Below are 20,193 nucleotides of genomic sequence, written 5' to 3' on the forward strand. Positions count from 1 at the left end.
GAAAATGTTTACAGTATATACATAAAATTTGGGGAAGCACTCAATGACTTTTTTTTTTTCCACACAATGATTTGCATGCGTGTTCCCAGAGCTGATGAGCTGTTAGCATCTGGGTTTCAGAATATGAAATTATGGAGGCTTGTAACAACAATTGAACAATTGAAGAAAAAAGAAAAAAACAACAACAAAACAATGGCGTGATCGGTTGTCACACGTACACTCTACCAAAGCTGAACAATGTCAGCTCAAAATAAATGCAACTGTGAATCTTTTCGTCTAAAGATCAAACTTAACTTGAATAATTAATGGTGAATATTACTGACATCTTTCATCACTATGACACTCACCCATTTCAGGGTGTTGTGGTAAAATTAAAGGATATTAGAATGAAATTCTGGCTTGCGTACACCAGTCACTTGATATTGCTAACTTAGTTAACCCTGTCAACATGTCCTTCACAGTGGCTGTTGGTAACATTAGATTACAGAGTAGAGTTGTTGACTTACCTCAACACTGCTTACCCAAAGTGAAAGGCTTGGTAATAGGAGTATCACTTTACCAGAGGTTCGAGCTTCTCTTGTCACTCACATATGAGGCAGCAGATGTTGATGTGGATAACAAAAAATATTTTCAACCACTATGATTTGTTAGCTGCTGGGTTTCTTTTTATTCGTAAGTATAGAACTATAAAACCTACAAAATGATTTCTTGGCATCTTCCCCAAGAGGAACATTTTTTAAAATGCTGCTGTCCAGGTCCTTTTCCTTTGCTGGTTGTAGGTGACTTTCTTTTTTCAGAATTTGCTGTTTTCAATAACACAGCTGTAATAACACCAATACAAGTTATTATAAATAATGTCTCTCGTGGCTTCAGGAACAGGGAGAAATTACTGAACAATTGGAAGCTGCATTTTCTTCTAATTCTAACATTTGTTGCTTTTAGAGCAGGGCGATATGACCAAAAATATTTATCACGATATAAATTTGAAAATTTGTGATAACGATATAACTGATGATATAATTGACACTAGACAAAATACTTTACAACTCCACAACTTTATTAGTGCAAAAAAAAAAAAAAATCAATGTATTTTCACTTAAACAAGCAGCTGTTTTTGTGCATTAAAGTTACGGTATATAAAAACTTTAACAGTGCAAATGCAAATTCCTTGCTGACAGTTTAACCAAAAGGCATTTCCAGACATACAGTGGGATGCGAAAGTTTGGGCAACCTTGTTAATAGTCATTATTTTCCTGTATAAATCGTTGGTTGTTACAATAAAAAATGTCTGTTAAATATATCATATAGGAGACACACACAGTGATATTTGAGAAGTGAAATGAAGTTTATTGGATTTACAGAAAGTGTGCAATAATTGTTTAAACAAAATGAGGTAGGTGCATAAATTTGGGCACCACAAAAAAAGAAATGAAATCAATATTTAGTAGATCCACCTTTTGCAGAAATTACAGCCTCTAAACGCTTCCTGTAGGGTCCAATGAGAGTCTGGATTGTGGTTAAAGGTATTTTGGACCATTCCTCTTTACAAAACATCTCTAGTTCATTCAGGTTTGATGGCTTCCGAGCATGGACAGCTCTTTCTAACTCACACCACGGGTTTTCAATAATATTCAGGTCTGGGACTGAGATGGCCGTTCCAGAACGTTGTACGTGTTCCTCTGCATGAATGCCTTAGTGGATTTTGAGCAGTGTTTCGGGTCGTTGTCTTGTTGAAAGATCCAGCCCCGGCGCAGCTTCAGCTTTGTCACTGATTCCTGGACGTTGGTCTCCAGAATCTGCTGATACTGAGTGGAATCCATGTGTCCCTCAACTTTGACAAGATTCCCAGTCCCTGCACTGGCCACACAGCCCCACAGCATGATGGAACCACCACCATATTTACTGTAGGTAGCAGGTGTTTTTCTTGGAATGCTGTGTTCTTTTTACTCCATGCATAACACCCCTTGTTATGCCCAAATAACTCAATTTTATTTCATCAGTCCACAGCACCTTATTCCAGAATGAAGCTGGCTTGTCCAAATGTGCTTTAGCAAACCTCAAGCGGCTCTGTTTGTGCTGTGGGTGGAGAAAAGGCTTCCTCTGCATCACTCTCGCATACAGCATCTCCTTGTGTAAAGTGCGCCGAATGGTTGAACGATGAACAGTGACTCCATCTGTTGCAAGATGATGTTGTAGGTCTTTGGTGCTGGTCTGTGGGTTGACTATGACTGTTCTCACCATTCGTCGCTTCTGTCTATCCGAGATTTTTCTTGGTCTGCCACTCGAGCCTTAACTTGAACTGAGCCTGTGGTCTTCCATTTTCTCAATATGTTCCTAACTGTGGAAACAGACAGCTTAAATCTCTGAGACAGCTTTCTGTATCCTTCCCCTAAACCATGATGGTGAACAATCTTTGTCTTCAGGTCATTTGAGAGTTGTTTTGAGACCCCCATGTTGCTACTCTTCAGAGGAAATTAAAAGAGGAGGGAAACTTACAATTGACCCCCTTAAATACTCTTTCTCATTATTGGATTCACCTGTGTATGTAGGTCAGGGGTCACTGAGCCTACCAAGCCAATTTGAGTTCCAATAATTAGTTCTAAAGGTTTTAGAATCCATAAAATGACAACAGTGCCCAAATTTATGCACCTGCCTGATTTTGTTTAAACAATTATTGCACACTTTCTGTAAATCCAATAAACTTCATTTCACTACTCAAATATCACTGTGTGTGTCTCCTATATGATATATTTAACAGACATTTTTTATTGTAACAACCAACGATTTATACAGGGAAATAATGACTATTAACAAGGTTGCCCAAACTTTTGCATCTCACTGTATCCTCAGCATAACCATGTATAATATCCACAAAACTTAAAAAGAGGTTATACACACACAATACGGTAATATTATGTTGACGCACAGTACGTATCACTCCGCGAGGCTCCTGCCTACAGTAGCCGTAATGCTCCGACAATCCATCAAGCGGTGCGGGTTCGTAGCTTAGCAAAGTCGTAAACACAACCAGAATTCATACATAAGGCACATGGGATTATAAGGGGCACTGTCGATTTTCAGAAAAATCAAAGGATTAATTTTAAGTGTGCCGTATTTTCCAAAATCACGGTAATAATGACGGCCCGCTAGCATGCTCTACCAAAAATAGTGCTTTGTTGTGTATCTGACGGACGAAAGCTAAACCAGTTCCACATCACTGAAGTTGCAGCATTTTTACAAACCAATTCTGGTTCATCCGTTTCATTCAACGGATCATTCAGTTGAAGCTTCCGTAGAGCGCACTCTTCTTCTCTGTCATTGCACACGCACACACAGAGGGAGCTCTCGCTGCTGCTCTGCCGCTGACACCGGCAGCCCTGCAGCACTACCCTACATTTCAGAGCAAGAGGGAGAGAAATATGGTGATGTCACCTCTATGTCTCTCACTCTGCCTCTCTCTCTCCGTCTCTTTCCATCTCTGAGAAGCTGTGTTTGAATGCGATGGTGCTTTCTGATGTGCGAGCCGCATGAGGTAGGTCCTTCATTCAGCTCCGCTGTTGTCGTGTAGCACACGTGCATGCTGCATTGGTGTGGTTCCCTGTGTGCTTGTCCGTTTCAGTTTACCTGCATGTAATGAGGATAAATGTAGTCTGTTATGTTCCTGCATGTATTAACCTCATCTTGTTTTTTGTTGTAGTGTTTTCAGGCTCTCTGTATATGTAGGATGGCTCTGTTAAAATCAGATTCTGATGTACTGAGGTCACATCTCACTACAGCTTGATGACGTGGTCTGATACCAGTCTAGCTTCTTAGAATTTGTCCAGTTTCAGAATGGAGGTAGCTGATGATTTTCCACGTTTAGATGAAGCTGCTGATAGCAGCGATCATGCAGAAACAATGTCTAGGGTCTTCAGGTTGCACTTTTTAAAAGATTATTCTAGGGTCACAAGGCTGAGGGTCACTCATCTCTGTAGCCTCTGCACTTCCCTAGTGATGTCTGCAAATCCTTCCATATATACTGTAGAATGATTGCAACCTTAAGCTGAATGTGCCGGCATCTCTGCCTCACATCATCTCTCCTGTTTCTGTTATGCAAGAGGTATTGCACACAAACGGACACACATTATTCGACTGAAGCTGCATGCGTCATACACATTTTTTTGTGCATCTCAGTAGTGGAGTCGTGGCTCTGTTCTCTCTGTGATTTTTCTCCCTGTCGCTGTAGCAGGGATGGTTTATTCTGCCCATTATGAGCCAGACTGAGGCAGCCGCAGTGTTTCTCCCATAATCACACTTAATGCTGTGAGGTCACCACAGTCTCCTTGACACTGTAGGAGCATTCTTTAGCATTCCCATCCACATGCTGCTGTTACAGAGCAGATAAATCTATGCTACTGATGCTGAGTCATGTTGTTGCATCCAGAAGCCTTTCATTCATGCAAGGACACACACTTGATGATGGTGCTCCACGTTTTTCTTCCACGAGTAATTGCAATGATTATAGAAAGAAAAAAAGGACAAAGTCTGGCGTGAAGTTACAGCTCTGGATGCTCTGAACTCAGAACTTGTCCTTTTGAGGACTTTAAGGCACGAACATAGACTTTGTCAGACAAATGGGTGTTAAAGTTGACATCGGTGACACAAACTGTTTAACTAATAAGTTAACACAGAATAAAATGTCACAGAAACTGAAAATGCATACAGATACTCTTTAAAGACAAGTAGTTACTCGACACGCATCATATTATTTTGAGCCTTTGGGGTTGTCTGTCTGAGGGGAGGGTGATCTAAAATCTAAAATAAACTGTAGAATATTTTTAGCCAAGTCTTCCTAGTGAGTCAACCTGAGGTGTAAACACCATTTTCCTATCTTTTTCTTCCTTGTTAGATCTGCTTGCGCATCCTTTAGAGTCAAACCTTTAAAAGACCTTAGGCTACTTTAACGTGGACAGAGATGTGCTATTTAAAGGCTTCTTATATTTATAAGATTGGTTTTGTTTATGGATGGGATTTAATCTGTGCTACAGGAAAGGCTGCCAGATATTTATCGGTGCAAAGTTACTATTAGTTTCATAACCCAATACAGATGCTGCTTTTTATCTTTCATTCTCTGTATTTTCACAGGTACACTGTCAGAATTTTAAGTATTTCTATTCTCACTAAGGGGAAGGACAATGACTGAGTGAAGTGCTGGATTCTCATTTGCCTGTGCCTACATGTTAGTCACTCTTTGGCCTACATGATTTTATTCTTTTTCAGTCTGACACAGACTTGGGCTATTTTAGCTTTAAAAAGCTAATGTGTACAGAGTTCATGTCTGTACTGAATGATCTCGCAGTAGTGTGGAGTCCCTCTACTACTATGAAGCAGCAATTAGTGTGTAATATTGTAATAAAGGGTGCATTCAAATTAATATAGTATATAGGGCTGGGCCATATCATACCATTCACGGTAATACCGGTATAATGTTGGGCAACGATAAGAAAATGAAATATCGTGATAGAATATGGGTAAAACGCGCATGCGCAGCGCCTTTGTTTTCATACACACATGGCGGTAAAAGTGTACTGGCGACGGAGAATGAGAAGGGCGAAAGCGGATCGTTGAATGAAACGGATGAACCAGAATTGGTTTGTAAAAATGCTGCAACTTCAGTGGTGTGGAACTGGTTTAGCTTTCGTCCGTCAGATACACAACAAAGCACTATTTTTGGTAGAGCATGCTAGCGGGCCGTCGTTATTACCGTGTTGTTTGGAAAATATGGCACACTTAAAATCAATCCTTTGATTTTTCTGAAAATCGACAGTGCCCCTTATAATCCCGTGTGCCTTATGTATGAATTCTGGTTGTGTTTACTGACCTTGAAACGGTTTTATGTGGTACATGGCGCTCGAAAATCTGTCAAATGTTTTAGTACGACTTTGCTAAGCTACGAACCCGCACCGCTTGATGGATTGTTGGAGCATTACGGCTACCGTAGGCAGGAGCCTCGCGGAGTGATACGTACTGTGCTTCAAAATAATATTACCGTATTGTGTGTATAACCTCTTTTTGAGTTTTGTAGATATTATACATGGTTATGCTGAGGATATGTCGGCCAGTTTCCTCTGGAAATGCCTTTTGGTTAAACTGTCAGCAAGGAATTTGCATTTGCACTGTTACATTTTTATATAACTTTAATGCACATAAAAAACAGCTGCTTGTTTAAGTGAAAATACATTGATGTTTTGGGGTTTGTTTTTTTTTTGCACTAATAAAGTTGCGGAGTTGTAAAGTATTTTGTCTCGCGTCAATTATATCGTCAGTTATATCGTTATCGCAAATTTTCAAATGTATATCGTGATAAATATTTTTGGTCATATCGCCCTGCTCTAATAGTATAATATAATAATATCTTTTATGGTGTGGTCTGCTGGGGGGGCAGCATCTCTGCTGGGGACAGGAAGAGACTGAACAGGCTGATCCGAAGGGCCAGCTCTGTTCTAGGATGCCCTCTGGACCCAGTGGAGGTGGTGAGTGACAGGAGAATGGTGGCTAAGCTGTCATCCCTGTTGGACAACATCTCCCACCCCATGCATGAGACTGTGACAGCACTGAGCAGCTCCTTCAGTGGGAGACTGCGGCACCCACGGTGTGGGACGGAGAGATTTCGCAGGTCTTTCCTCCCCACTGCTGTCAGACTCTACAATAAAGACTTTTGCAGCTGATCAAACCCACAAACCCACACATGTGCAATAAGACTGCTATACGTGCAATTCTTCTTCTGACGAAGTTGTGTTTTTGTATTTTCCTACTCAGTTGTATATAGTATTTGTATTTCTATTTTATTCTATTGTATATATTATTCTATTCTATTTTATTCTATTGTATATAGTATTTTATTTTATTTTATTGTATTTTATTGCATTCCAGTGTTTTCTAATTTCTGCTACATAACTTTGCACTTTTGCTGTAACAAAACAAATTTCCCACCTGTGGGACTAATAAAGGCCATCTTATCTTATCTTATCTTATATAGGTTCACTGAGATGAAGACACTGGATCCAATAACAGTTGAGCAGTTGGATGACTTTTATTAGCAATTGCTGGTTGTTTGGATGCTGTTTTTTTTCCTCCCAATTTGGTAATGTTCGCCAGTCAACGAATGATATGGATGAAAGGCCATAACACATAGAAAAAGCCTTAGCCAAATGATGTATATGGCACCTGTGGAGTCGGTGCAGGTGCCAGTAGTTTATTTAGATAAATCAATGATTTCAGTGTATACACAGGATTGGCACAGGAAACACCGAAATAATAAGAAATTGTACTTTACACAAAACTGTTAGCCTGCTATAGGTTTCATTTATTATCAAGCTAAGATACTTTATTGCTATTTCAAAATAAGACTCACGCTATATTGCAGAGTCTAACCGCTATAGGGTTTTTAATCCCGATACCGATATTTGGTGGTTTAACAGTGTGATATATTTGCAGATATTTTTTTCCCTTCCAAATTCAAGAAATGTAAACTCCCGCGACATTTATTGTGTGCAGTTATTTACTTTCTTATTTAGTCTTTGCCCAACTCTGTTGTTGTGTTTGTAGAGTTTCAAGCATAGGTCTTGTCTACAGGAGAGTTACAGACCAAACTGTGCGACACTGTAGCTTGCCTCCACCAGTGTGTGAATGTGAGAGTGAAGGAATAGTGGAATTGTAAAGCGCTTTGAGGGTCTCGAAAAGCGCTATATAAATGCAATCCATTATTGTTATTGTTATTATTATTATTATTATTATTATTATTATTATTACCAACACTGTTTTTGCTGTCAGTAATGTAGTTTTCTGATTTTCATTTACCAGTCTGTCCAATACCGACAGACTGGTTTAATATTGGTGGATAGTGCGGATAAATTGGTTGGACTCTACTAAATCATTGCCCCCCCACCCTCTCAATTTCACAATTATTCCATTTTGTTGGCAATAACAGTATTGTAGTAAAAGACTTTAATTATTTACCTCTATTAGTAATGTTAGACTAATTTGTATTATATTGTATATTATTTCCTGCTAAATTAGGCTTTATTGTAAAGCTGAAATATGTTTTGCAGCTCCATATAGATTTGTTTACTCAGTTATTGCTCAAAAATGTCTTTCTTAAAAATAAAGGTTGACAGCCTGCCCAGTCTGCTCCAGAAATACTATAACTGGTTTAATTAATTATTCAGATTTATTATTGCGCAATATGAGTTAACAGCTGAGTCTACGATGTTACACAGCCCTCATCACTTTCTGGGATGGCAGATGACATTATTTGCCATCCCCATTTTTCTTATTTTCTTCTTCTGTTTTTTTCATGGATTAGTATTTTTCCTGTTTATATGTATTTTATATTCTAATAATTTAATCTTTGGCCATTTAAACAATAAGGTTTTGATAAAGCATTACTATCATGAACAAACGGTGAATCAAATTTATTTATTATTTTAAATAATGGAGCGATTAAACCCGTCATCAAAAAACTGAAAATGAAAACTTTTTGTCCTGTAGTTTGCTGTTTGAATTCTAAAATATCAGCACCCAACATACGACATAGTCACATGGTTTCTCTCAGCTAGCTTGATAGACTTGTATGAGTCACTTAACCATTGGCATTCATTTTCAAAGTACTCAGCAGTGACAGCAGTATTGGGACTCTGTAGATGTGCCTCACCAAATGTCAGAGAGCTGTCTCACCTTTGGAGAGTGGACAGCAACATCAATACAACCAGCTTAGCATTGGGATAGAGCCCTGCCATCTACCATTAATATATACAGTCGAAATCATAATAGTTTAGTGCTGTAATTACAACACAGATAGAGGTGATTGGTCATTTTCTTTTTTTACTTTTTTTTTTTTTTTTTTTTTTAAATTTTCTGTAGTGTAAATAATAATTATTCTTATCTCATCTTTGTGTATATTTGTGATGCACTCAATATCGGACCAATTATTGTTTTTGTACAAAAGGGACGAAATGAACATATTCAAAGAAGCAAATATAAAAGGCAAAAAGTTATGTAACCAAAGGGAAAAAAACTTACTAAAAAATTAGAGAACTAAAGTCTGCTCTTACTGCTTTCATAGGAATTCATGGGTTAACTAGCAATCAGGTTGCTAATCAGATCACTTAGTAAACTCATCATCATATGACCCTCACTATAAAAGCATTATTTTTGGCGCTTTGCTGATCTGAAGCATTGAGATGTATAGTTGACACAATGCCGCAAACTCCCTGGGATTGGAAATTTACCCCAAAGGTCACACGGTGCAATGTTTAGAAATTAAAGAAGCAAAAAAAGCGGTACTGAAAAATATGGCTTGTTTGGAAGAACTGCTAGACGAAAGCCCTTGCTCTCTAAAACGAAGATGGCAGCACTGCTTATGTTTGCAAGGTTGAATCTGGACAACCGACCAGACGAGATGAGTAGAGATGTTTGGCCACCACAGCAAAAACTGAACACAGCACATCAGCACAAGTGTCTGATGCCAACTGTCTAGCATGTTGGGCATGGGTAATGATTGGGACTTGTTTTGCAGCCACAGGACCAGGGCACCTTGCACTTATTGAGTTGACCATGAACTCTAGTATTCTAGAGTCAAATGTGAGACTATCATGCAATAGGACAGTGGTCCCAAACACAGCAGCAAATCTACAAGATAAGAACTAGGAAAGAAACAATTCAAGAACAGGACTGCATAGTCTTTCGAAAATGTTCTTTTTCCCATGACTGTAGCGTCATATCCACTGTATGAGGGATACATCCAACTATGAAGGACATCAATGGTATTTCATCCTAGTGATTTTCTTTAAGAACCTCATCATATTGGAAGTGCCTTGTAAAACCAACAGTTAGCTTCTGTAGTGTTTGAAAATATACAGCACTATCATTTTGGGGGGGTCTGTGGGGGAAAATAACAACCCTGCTAGTATTTCTGGCTTTGTTTTGGGGCCCACTGCCAAACCACAAGTTTAGGATTCCCTCTGTGTTTGCCCTCTATCTTTGGCAATGATTCATAGTTCTTTGCTCACAGACTGCTGTGGTCCAACTGAAACAAGTGCCAGCAAAGGATATGAGGAAGTCCAGAAAATAGAAGCAGAAGATGGTTGTTTTTCCTGTCATTGGTGTGCCTTCTGTTTTATTAATTGACTATAATAAATCTGCAATTTGACATGTGATTAACTGAAGATGATAATAATTATTATTTGGCAGTAAGTAATACTGTTAACAAGTATTGTTAGCAGAAAGAATACTAATGCAAAATTGAAATTGGATGTGGATTCTTTATAGTGCCAGCTTTTACATAGCCAGGAGTAACCATGCACTGATTGCCACAGTGCAAATTGCCCCGTTGTCCACTTTCACCAGGTTATTAGGAACAGGGACTTGCTCATATTTAACAATATGGCTTCCTTATTCCAGCAAACTCACCATATAAAAAAACAAAAAGTAGTTAGTATAAGATGCATTTCGTGGCCCAACTTGAATAAATCTAGGGCAAATAAAAAGCTATTGTCTATTTAATCATCCCAAGATGGGCTAGGCATATGCTGAATTGAGAATGTATCAACTGAAAATGTAAGTCAATGTCAAAATGCCAACTGTATTTGACATTTTATGTACCGCAGAGGGAAATTCTGTCATCATTCCTGTTACTGCTTCAGACTATGTACTAGCAGTAAGTGTTAGCAATCATCACAATAGAGAAAAAACCCTCCTACACACTGCTATAAAACATTCTGATATTTCTAATAATTCTTCCCAAGTCAGCTGCTGCTGCCAGCTGAGTCATGTGCTGATTTCTAAAGCTGACTTTGACAACGAGTGGAAAGCATCTGTCTCAGCTTGATGGGTCCTTGAGAATTGAGGCCACATGAAGTGTGTGTGCTGGCTGGAACCAAGGCTGTTGAAGCATTGGAGCATCTCACTGGTTGAACGACTGGTGGTGGGATTTAATGACTGTGTTGTACTCTGGCTGTTTTCTTGTCCTCAGTTTGATATTGGGTACTATTTGCGTTTGCTTACCGCCTTCCTTCCTGGTACTTTTTTCATCTCTCCTCTTGGCACCTTCATAAGGAAATGTGGTTTAACATTGGCAGCAGCTCACTTGACTTTGCCAAAATGTTAGTAGGATTAATGAAGGAATAATTTCTAAAATGACCATCAGCAAATAAATTAGAGGGCTATGCTTCAGAAAAACGGAAACATTTCACCAGTGTGTCTCACTGGCCAGTGTGTTCAGGTGTTCTTTCAGGTGGGGCCAACACATTCATAACATTAACATATCAACATAAAACGGCAATCGGTGTAAGTGACTGGCTGATATTTAAAAAAAGAAAAGAAAAAAAAAAGACTCCATTCAAAATAATCTCCCCAAAAGGGTAGTGTAATTAACAGATGGTCTTGCTTGTTCAGGAACTGATGTTCAAGATTGAACTAACAGTAGCATCACAGCTGAATACAATGGAGCAAGACTTTATTTTGTTTTGTTGTTGTTGTTTTTATATATTTTGCATGGATACAGTGACAAAGTGGAAAGTAAACCAATATCAAGGTTTTCCATTTAGGGATGAATTGCAGATAACAGTTAGTTAGACAAGTCCATATTCCATCCATCCATCCATCCATCCATTCGCTTCCGCTCATCCTTTTCAGGGTCGCGGGGGCGCTGGAGCCTATCCCAGCTGCCATAGGGCGAGAGGCGGGGTACACCCGGACAGGTCGCCAGTCTGTCGCAGGGCACAAGTCCATATTAATTACATTTTTTTATTAATGTCATTAAAAATGTCAGTGTTGCATCTAGTCATGTTAGGACTGTTCGATATAACGATATATATCGGATGACGATATAAAAACATCTATCGTTTCATTTTACGTTATCGTTTGTTTCATGGTGTCGCAAGATAAACTGTTTACGGCAATATTTGTTCATCGTTTTGATGGTCACTGTAGTGGCTATATTAATTTCTTAAAGTTCTCTCTTTCTCTTACATTTAATATAACCACACTATGGACGGACAAGCGACTGTTTTTATGCATTGTCGTTAGCGACAACGACGGTAAAACCATCGTGTGTCCGCTTGTTTATTTTCCACATAAACCTTTCACAATAAAGCTCAAGATCCTGTTGAGACTTTTCAAATTAAACTGAGTCACGTGAAAGAGTATGCAGTGTTTATGGATGAGAAGCAAAAAAGAGCCGCCAGGTGCTAAAAAATAAACCTTAGACGTTAGAACAGGCTTTTCCCCGCAGCACACCGTGTAATGAATACTCACAAAGAAAACGGCGGCCGTTACCACTTATGTCTAAATATGTATCGTTTAAGCATCGGTTAAAACACTCGACTCCAGGTACACAACGCCCAGCTGCAAACACTCCACGCAAGTCGAGCTGCCTGAGATTCACAAAATTTACAGAAAATGTTAAATTTTTGTGATTTATATCGTTATCGGGACGATAGATGTCTTATATCGGGATATGAGATTTTGGTCATATCGCACAGCCCTAAGTCATGTGATCTACTTCAACAATTTTGTGAAAATATTTCACTGCTACAGCAGTTGTTGACCTCTTCAATCACATATTTATTTTGGGTGGATAAGTATAGATACTTATTGTTGATACTTTTTCCTCTTTTGGTCCTTTTTCTTTATTAAAAAGAAAACAGTTTACCTTTGATCTGCAGAGTTAAATATTAAAAAACAAAAACAAAAAAACACCCCCACAAACACTTTAATCCACCCCCACCACTTTAAATATCAGGATTGGGTGTCATAGAAATCAATGATAACAATGTTATCATGATACTACTATTCTGCAATGTGCAATACAATGCAAGTCAATCATACACGATATAGTATGCTAATTGTGAAGTGAACAAGAATAAATAACCCTACAAACAAACAACAGAATCATACATTATTCACAAAGTTTGATATCAGTATTTTATGTAAATAATGTCCATGCAAGTTAGCTAACTTCTATTCACATCCTCGTTAATTTCATAAAAAGGGTTGATGTAGAGACGTGGTCTAGAAATTTAGAAACACCTGCACGTTCCAGCAAATCTATTCAAATCATGTGCCATTGTTATTTGTAACATCTCACAATATTTTGCCAAATCAACATTTTGCCCCACTCCTTGCTAAATATATAAGCAGTAGCAAGTTTCTGTAAATCCAAAGAGTACATTACAACACTTACTCTACTCATGTATCCTTGAGTAAATCCCCATCTGGTCCAGTGGAGCAGCTAAGTGGTAACCAGCACAACCTTTCCCTGGAAAAATTAAGGTTAAAAACAATGCCACGCTCCAACACTTCTATAGGGAAAACAAGCTCAAGGCAGACAGAAAAAGACGGGTTGAAAGGATGAATTTTTCAGGGCTCTCTGGGGAAGGGAACTGAAAGAAAAGCTAATCCTCCATCCTCCCCCGCATGCGTTGGAAACAGGCTGTTTATTGAAGGCCTGGAGATATAGCACCCTTGTTTGGGTGGAAAGGGCAATGGGGGATGGTGAGGAGGTTTCTGATTCATTAGAATACAATGGCAAAAATAAGAGAGAGCCTTTGCTCTGCTTAGATATGGCCATCACAACCAGGTTTTTCTCACTTGAGTAGGCATGATGAGGAAAATAAGTCCAATCTTGCAAACTAGCCTTCCCACATAAGGTGAAAGGACACTTTGAGAAACATGCAAATGAAGGAAAGAAATAACTGCTTTCAAAATACTCAGTTTTTTTTTAATTTTTTTTAAACATACTGTAAATTTAAACTCCCAAATGAATTTTGGTCACATTTCCACATTAGTACACTTGCTGTAAAGTTCTCCTGTCTCTGATCTCATCTTCTTCTTCACAGATATGCAGTCTTCAGAGCAGCACTGACAGGCCTAACTCTGGTTCGACACAACCATGGAGTCCTCCTCTGAGTCCCAGCAGGAACCTGAGAAAACTTTGGTAAGTCATAATGCATAAGTGGGTACTTTCCTGGGTAGGCGTATGTTTTTAACATTTTAAGCGAAATTTCTAATGTGATTTATTGTTCCAAAAATATAAATAAGGACAATAAAGTATGTAAATGTGCTATATTTTCAGACATTGTGGCAAACAACTGACACACCCAAGATTACAAATCTTGCAAGTGACCTTAACCTTAAGCCTCACTGTTTTCTTGTCCTATGTGACAGAAAGTACAATTTATACTTGGCGTAAGGTGCTAATATTACCAGCCTGCCACAGACTTTTCAGGCTCAAGAGTGAATGGACAAAACTGCCACAATAGCAGCATTTGATTAAAGGTCACACAGATATGTGTCATTAAAACATCCTCTTTCCAACAAACAGAAATCATGATTTCAGCTACTGAAAAGGAAAAGGGTACGGTCATCTGCAGTTCTTGTTCTTTGTTGTGTGCTGCAATGTAAAGCTGTTGCAACTTCCTGTTGGGCGTTCCTTGTTGAAAGTAGCAAAGTCAAAATCCAGCTTTAAATTTGAGAAGAAAATATGTTTATGTCTATATTTTCATTTGCTTTACTCCTAACAGAGCACACAGCGGGTCTACATTCAGAAATGTAGTTAATAAAATAAAAAAGTTAGAAAGCAGTGGCAGCATGCAATATATAAACTTCAAGTTAGATGATGAATGTTCTTTGCAGGAGAGATTTTAGGACAAGTACTACGAGCCACATATCATCAGGTTCATATAAACATTAGATGTTAAAGTATAAACGCATCCAGGGAGACGTTAAGTTTAAGTTCTTTGTAAAATGTGTGGTTCAAAGCACATGAAAGCCAGCACTGTGTTTACTTGTCAAGTGCCGAAGCTGTTTGGTTGGCAAATAGCTGTTTTTAGATCATTTTTCCCCCCAAAGATGTTGTACACTAAGCAGTAATTCTATTATATTTTATATGTTACACAGTAATTATGTTATTTATGGTAAGCTGCATGAAATTGAATCCAGCTCCAATAGTTTCTGGAATGTTTAACATGAGGCAAGTTCTTTTGTACTGTGGGATGCTGTGACAGCCATACTTTGTTATTGCAGTGCAAAACTGAATTCATATATGATGATGTCACTGGGGAACCCCAGTCCATTTGTTCTTGATGATTGGACTCAAATATGGCAAGGGTGACAAGGTATGGAGTGCTGACACGCTTTCATTTAAAAAAAAAAAAAAAACAGAACCTACAGGTGGTGTGCTAGGTGCAGATGTTGAAGATCAAACGTGCTCTCATCTGAGGATACAGTCATGAAGAGCTCAGAACACATCATCTTCCACAATATTTTGTGTGTATATTAATGCACGTGTGCCTTGAAACATTAGCATGCTACTTGCTGTGCCTTTTAAAACTGCAGCATTAGTTAACGGACAGATGTTAGATCAGCACTTAGTCTGATAATCTAGTAACAATCTAGTAACTATTTTGAAAGCAAGGTGAAATCCAGTCACAGCCTGAAGAACTACTACATTTGTATCATATGTGTAAACATACTTTTGTTAGGTGTATTAGGATAAGATCATTGTTGATAAAGACAGTAAAAATCAATTAAACTTCTCACTTAAAATTGTATCTCCAGTAATAGTCTCAGGTAGCTAGCGTACACCCTCTTTCATAAAGCACCCCTTCCGTCCTCTGTTGTCATTCTGCCCTTTCATTTCACCTTAGTCATAATCCTGAGCAGCCATTTTTGCAGCCAGTAGGAGGGCACTTATGATTGCAGATAACTGGGGTGATAAGAGTGGAGGCTATCCACATACAGTGAAACAATGTGCCACTGAATGGGAGCGGAGCTAAAAGCCCTTCCTTACTTCTCTGATTCTTGCTAAGAGTGGGAGTGAGCTCTGATAACCCTCAGTCGCTTTTAGTAGCGCAAGCTAATTTCTCACAGCTGTTTTAGTGACTGCATAATAAAACTGCTGATGCATAAATTAGTTTGAAAGCCATGTTTTAATATTGACTTTGAACTGCTTTTTTTTAAATTGAATTGAATTTAATGAATGTGTACTACTCTGGGATTTAGGCATAAACTTGCTTTGTTGAGCTTCTGGGGCTGCGTGTTATCACTTCATCACACATTATAAGTGACTACAGTGCCAGAATGGTGTGAGACTTAAACTGTGGGATGTACTTTGCTGCTGGCTCATCCCGCTGTTTCCTGAAAAGGGTGCCTCCCAACCCGAGATGAAAGGCTCTGGGAAGCACGCCAGGTGTCTGCCGCTTCTCCCTTAACTCTGACATCCTCACAGTCAGGAGACACTTCAGGAAGGTTTATGGCAGCCCACCCCCTCCTCTTTCAAACATCCACCATCATCCAGTCTGCTGTCATTTGCATTGTACATACTGTAGTGAAAGCACTGGTGACCCGCTGGTCAGAATAGGCAGCAGCGAAAAGGCACAAAGACAACCATTATGCAGTTGAACAATGGGTTTGAGGTAGCTCAGAGGTAAAAGAAGAGAATCTGTGGCTCAGAGATAATCAGCTAAGGTATTTGAAATGAATGAGAAGAAGCTCATTTATTTCATGCCATTTTGCATGGCACCACTCGCCAATCCTCCCCCACAACTGAGCCTCTTAGTTGCCAATTAAGATGCACAATTTTGAAGTGTAGGCCAACTCCAACATGAATGTTTAAATAACAAAACATCTCACCATTTTGTAAGGTAATAAGTAAAGAGGTTTGAATTATGAACAATTAAATTTTGGAGACTCTCTTTAACTGACACTGGGTAAGGGGCAGTGTACCCCCTGGACTCATCTTTTCAGTCACCATTTATTAGTGGTTTACACTGGGAAGAGACTAACATTAACCCTTTACAGTGCAGTTACAAAAGTGTCTGCTCCTCTTCTCTACATAAATAGTAAATTGCCTGTATCTACGTGAATATGTATGGATATAATTGAGGTCAAAATTGCTTCCACCATGTTTCTTACTTTGATAATAAAAATCTGCAGATGCTGTAAGCCCTTAGTGAACTCTTCTCATGCATGTCAGGAAGCCCTGCACGGTCTGCTGAACCACTTTGATCTACTTTTGAGGGAACAGGGTAGGGTGTTCAGGGGAGCATTTGGTTAACACAGCACTAGGGCTGTCACATATACTGTGTGGTACATTATGTTGCACCAACAAGTATGCGTCTCTTATCATGAGCAGATAGCAACTGACTGTAATTAGTGAACATTAGAGTACTGATACCAGCTGCACAATGGAAACACTTTCCAGCTGTTTCTGTATGTATGAAAATGGTTAATAGTAACGTCTTGATGCATTCTCAATCATCCAGGAAAGTAAATCTCCAAAAGTTGAATCTGTTCATCTGGACGTAGCGTTTTGTGGGAGAAACGTTTCGTCGCTCATCCAGTGACTTCTTCAGTCTCAGCTGACTGCAGGTTTCCCCAAACCTTATAAACAGTACATTTGCATAATGACTGAAACCAGCCCACTGAAGGAACAATGGGCTGTGAGGTCAGTTCCTTAATCATAATTATGCAAATTCCCATGACCATTGATCAACAATCACTGACCTCACAGCCCATTGTTCCTTCAGTGGGCTGGTTTCAGTCATTATGCAAATGTACTGTTTATAAGGTTTGGGGAAACCTGCAGTCAGCTGAGACTGAAGAAGTCACTTGGATGAGCGACGAAACGTTTCTCCCACAAAATGCTACGTCCAGATGAACAGATTCAACTTTTGGAGGTTAATCGTAACATTATGTTCAGATTCCATTACCAGTTCTAGGTTATCGTGAAGCTTTTGACTGATTAAATATTCTACCAGTCCAAAAAAAAAAAAAAAGCCTTTTGATAAGTTAAGTGAATGAGCAGCCATGTAAACAGCACCCTCAGTTGTGTTTAAACTTTCAGCTGTGAAAGTTGCCTACCACAGCCCTGACTTCAAATGCAAGTTTAAAGTCAGATTATGCTTCGTTCAGAACACTGCTCAGACTAATAGTCAGGAATATTTCTTTTGTCCCAGGTATCGGCAAAATAAACAGAGCGGCTCTGAAGAAAAGGATTTCAACTAGCAGAGCTTTTAGTGGCTCTTTGTACTGAAACCCAAAATGCCACATAATGTCACAGGAGGAAGAAGCGACAGGAGGCTTCAAGGAACCAGAGGTGAAAATTGGCTTCAGGCTCCTCTTGGGGAGTGAGGAACTGAGGCTGCCTTACTTTGTAAGCATCACTGTGTAGACAAGGGTGGTGTTGACAGAGCAGAGGTGACAGCGTGGGCTGATTAGACACATTGTCACCACTAAAACAAACTGGTTAAAGTAAACAGGAAAAGCAAGCTCATCTTTCACAGCGTTGACCTCAGAAACTGAAACTGAAAGCTAGAAGAAAACAGCAACTTTGAAAAAATGACGTGGCAGCTGTTGCTCATTTCTAAACCGATAAAGCTTCCCTTTTCTCTTTGCTGGTGTGCACACTGACAAACAGTTGAACACCACTGTTGGAGTATCGACTTCCTCAACTTGATTGTCTGCTCGTGAGCTGTAGTTATGATGCTACAAGAGTGGCAGCTGTCCTCGCAGTCATGTGTAGTGTCACATATGATACATGGCACTTTTACAGATCTATCCATTGTTAAATCTGTTGTTATGACCACTGAAGTACTCATAAATGTGTGTTCTAGTCATGCAAATTATAGCCTTTGTGTTTTCAACACACAAAGAACAAGTGAAGTAGAAAAACAACCAGAGGAACTGAAGGTTACTTATAAATAGTAAGTTGTCTTCTACTTGTATAGCACCCTTCTACTCAATTCTGAGCACCCAGAGCGCATATATATATATATACATAAGCACTTTTATCTAACATTCACACACACTCACACCCACACTCCAATGGATGCATCAGGGCAAATCGTATAAGGGCCGGGGATTGATCTGCCGACCTTCCCATTGGTAGACGCCCCATGCAAGTAAAAAATATCTCACTATTGAGTATTCTAGATGCTGAATGAATGCTTGAGCTTAAAATTAGTTAGCAGTAGATTCACAGAGTTCATTAGAGTTAAATGAATACATTATAACTTTTTTTTTCAGTTTCTTGTGTGTCATATTGGTGTTTGAAGACATTTTATTCGCATAGTTTTATGTGAAGCATTAACCAGTCTGTTTTTATACTGAGTTGAGTATTTTTCACTATGTCAGGCCTTCTTACGAAGTTCGCTGACAAACAGAGCTTTTCAGCAGAGTTTAGCAGTAAGTAGTAAGTTGTATTGAGGGCTGTTATGACTAGTCATTTCCTGAGTTCTTTAGAGAGAGGTTTGTATGTGTGTTTGTCTAAGATCTGAATTTTGATAACACAGCTGAATGTATACCACAGACTGCATGTAGTTTTGGAGCTACGATTACTCCTTAATGCTGTTCAGCTACCTCAGCCCCTCCTCCTGGATCCAACTCTATTTTTGATGCAAACTGTCAGGTAAGAAGTAGCTTTGTCTGCATGAAGTAATGTAGTGTTCTGACAGGTTACAGAATTTAACCCCCCCCCCCCCCCAAAAAAAAAACAAGTCATAATTACAGGCTTGTTTTCATTTCATGTTAAGGAGTAGACTGAAACAGTAAAGCTAACTTCATAATTTCACTGTAGAAAAAAACCCAAACATTTAATATTTGAATTGTCACTACTATTTACATTAAAGACTCCATAAAGGAGTTTCTCTAAGAGAAACTTTGAAATGTTAGATTTCTACAAGTGCCACATATAGAGTCATCACCAATGGGAAACCTGATTTACATTCAAACTGATAACAAACGTGTCTTTACCCATAAAACTAATGTGTGTGTGTGTGTGTGTGTGTGTGTGAGGTTGTGTTTTTTTAAATTGTCATTAGAAAGCTCTGCTTCTTTTTAAAACGATCTCTGAGCATTTCTCAAGAAAAAAAGAAGTAAAAAAAACCCTGTAAAACCAAATTTCTTAAATGATACTAATGGGTTAACAGTGCAGCTCTTGTCTCTAGTATAATTGCTTTGTTTCTTCTTTGAGAAAATGCTGTTAAAGTCTCAGACTGCGTGACACTCAGCAGGAGGTTCCTGCCTGCAGATGAACTCTTTGGTCTACTTATAATGGCCAGTGTTGCAAATCAGTTTTACCTGTCTGAGTGTGTTCGATAGAGCTGGTTGACTTTTTTCATGCTGTTTGCGTAAGATTATGGTAGCTTCCACTAT

General features: G+C 38.9%; 1 protein-coding gene across 4 annotated transcripts in view; it reads left to right on the forward strand.

The window, feature by feature from the left end:
* The first annotated feature begins 3,384 nt into the window (after nucleotides 1–3,384).
* Nucleotides 3,385–20,193, forward strand: part of osbpl8 (oxysterol binding protein-like 8) — a 78,273-nt gene continuing 61,464 nt past the window's right edge. Inside the window, exons 1-2 of one of the 4 annotated variants that reach the window (XM_019346993.2) lie at nucleotides 3,385–3,532; nucleotides 13,878–13,975. In XM_019346993.2, coding sequence (XP_019202538.1) covers nucleotides 13,931–13,975 — 45 coding nt within the window. In that variant the 5' untranslated portion in view covers nucleotides 3,385–3,532; nucleotides 13,878–13,930. Of the gene's footprint in view, nucleotides 3,533–13,877; nucleotides 13,976–18,032; nucleotides 18,194–20,193 lie in introns of those variants that run through there. The other 3 variants (XM_013274156.3, XM_019346994.2, XM_025899510.1) reach the window with 3 other exon arrangements.

Source organism: Oreochromis niloticus, linkage group LG17, assembly GCF_001858045.2.
Source record: "Oreochromis niloticus isolate F11D_XX linkage group LG17, O_niloticus_UMD_NMBU, whole genome shotgun sequence".
Taxonomy (NCBI): Eukaryota; Metazoa; Chordata; class Actinopteri; order Cichliformes; family Cichlidae; genus Oreochromis; species Oreochromis niloticus.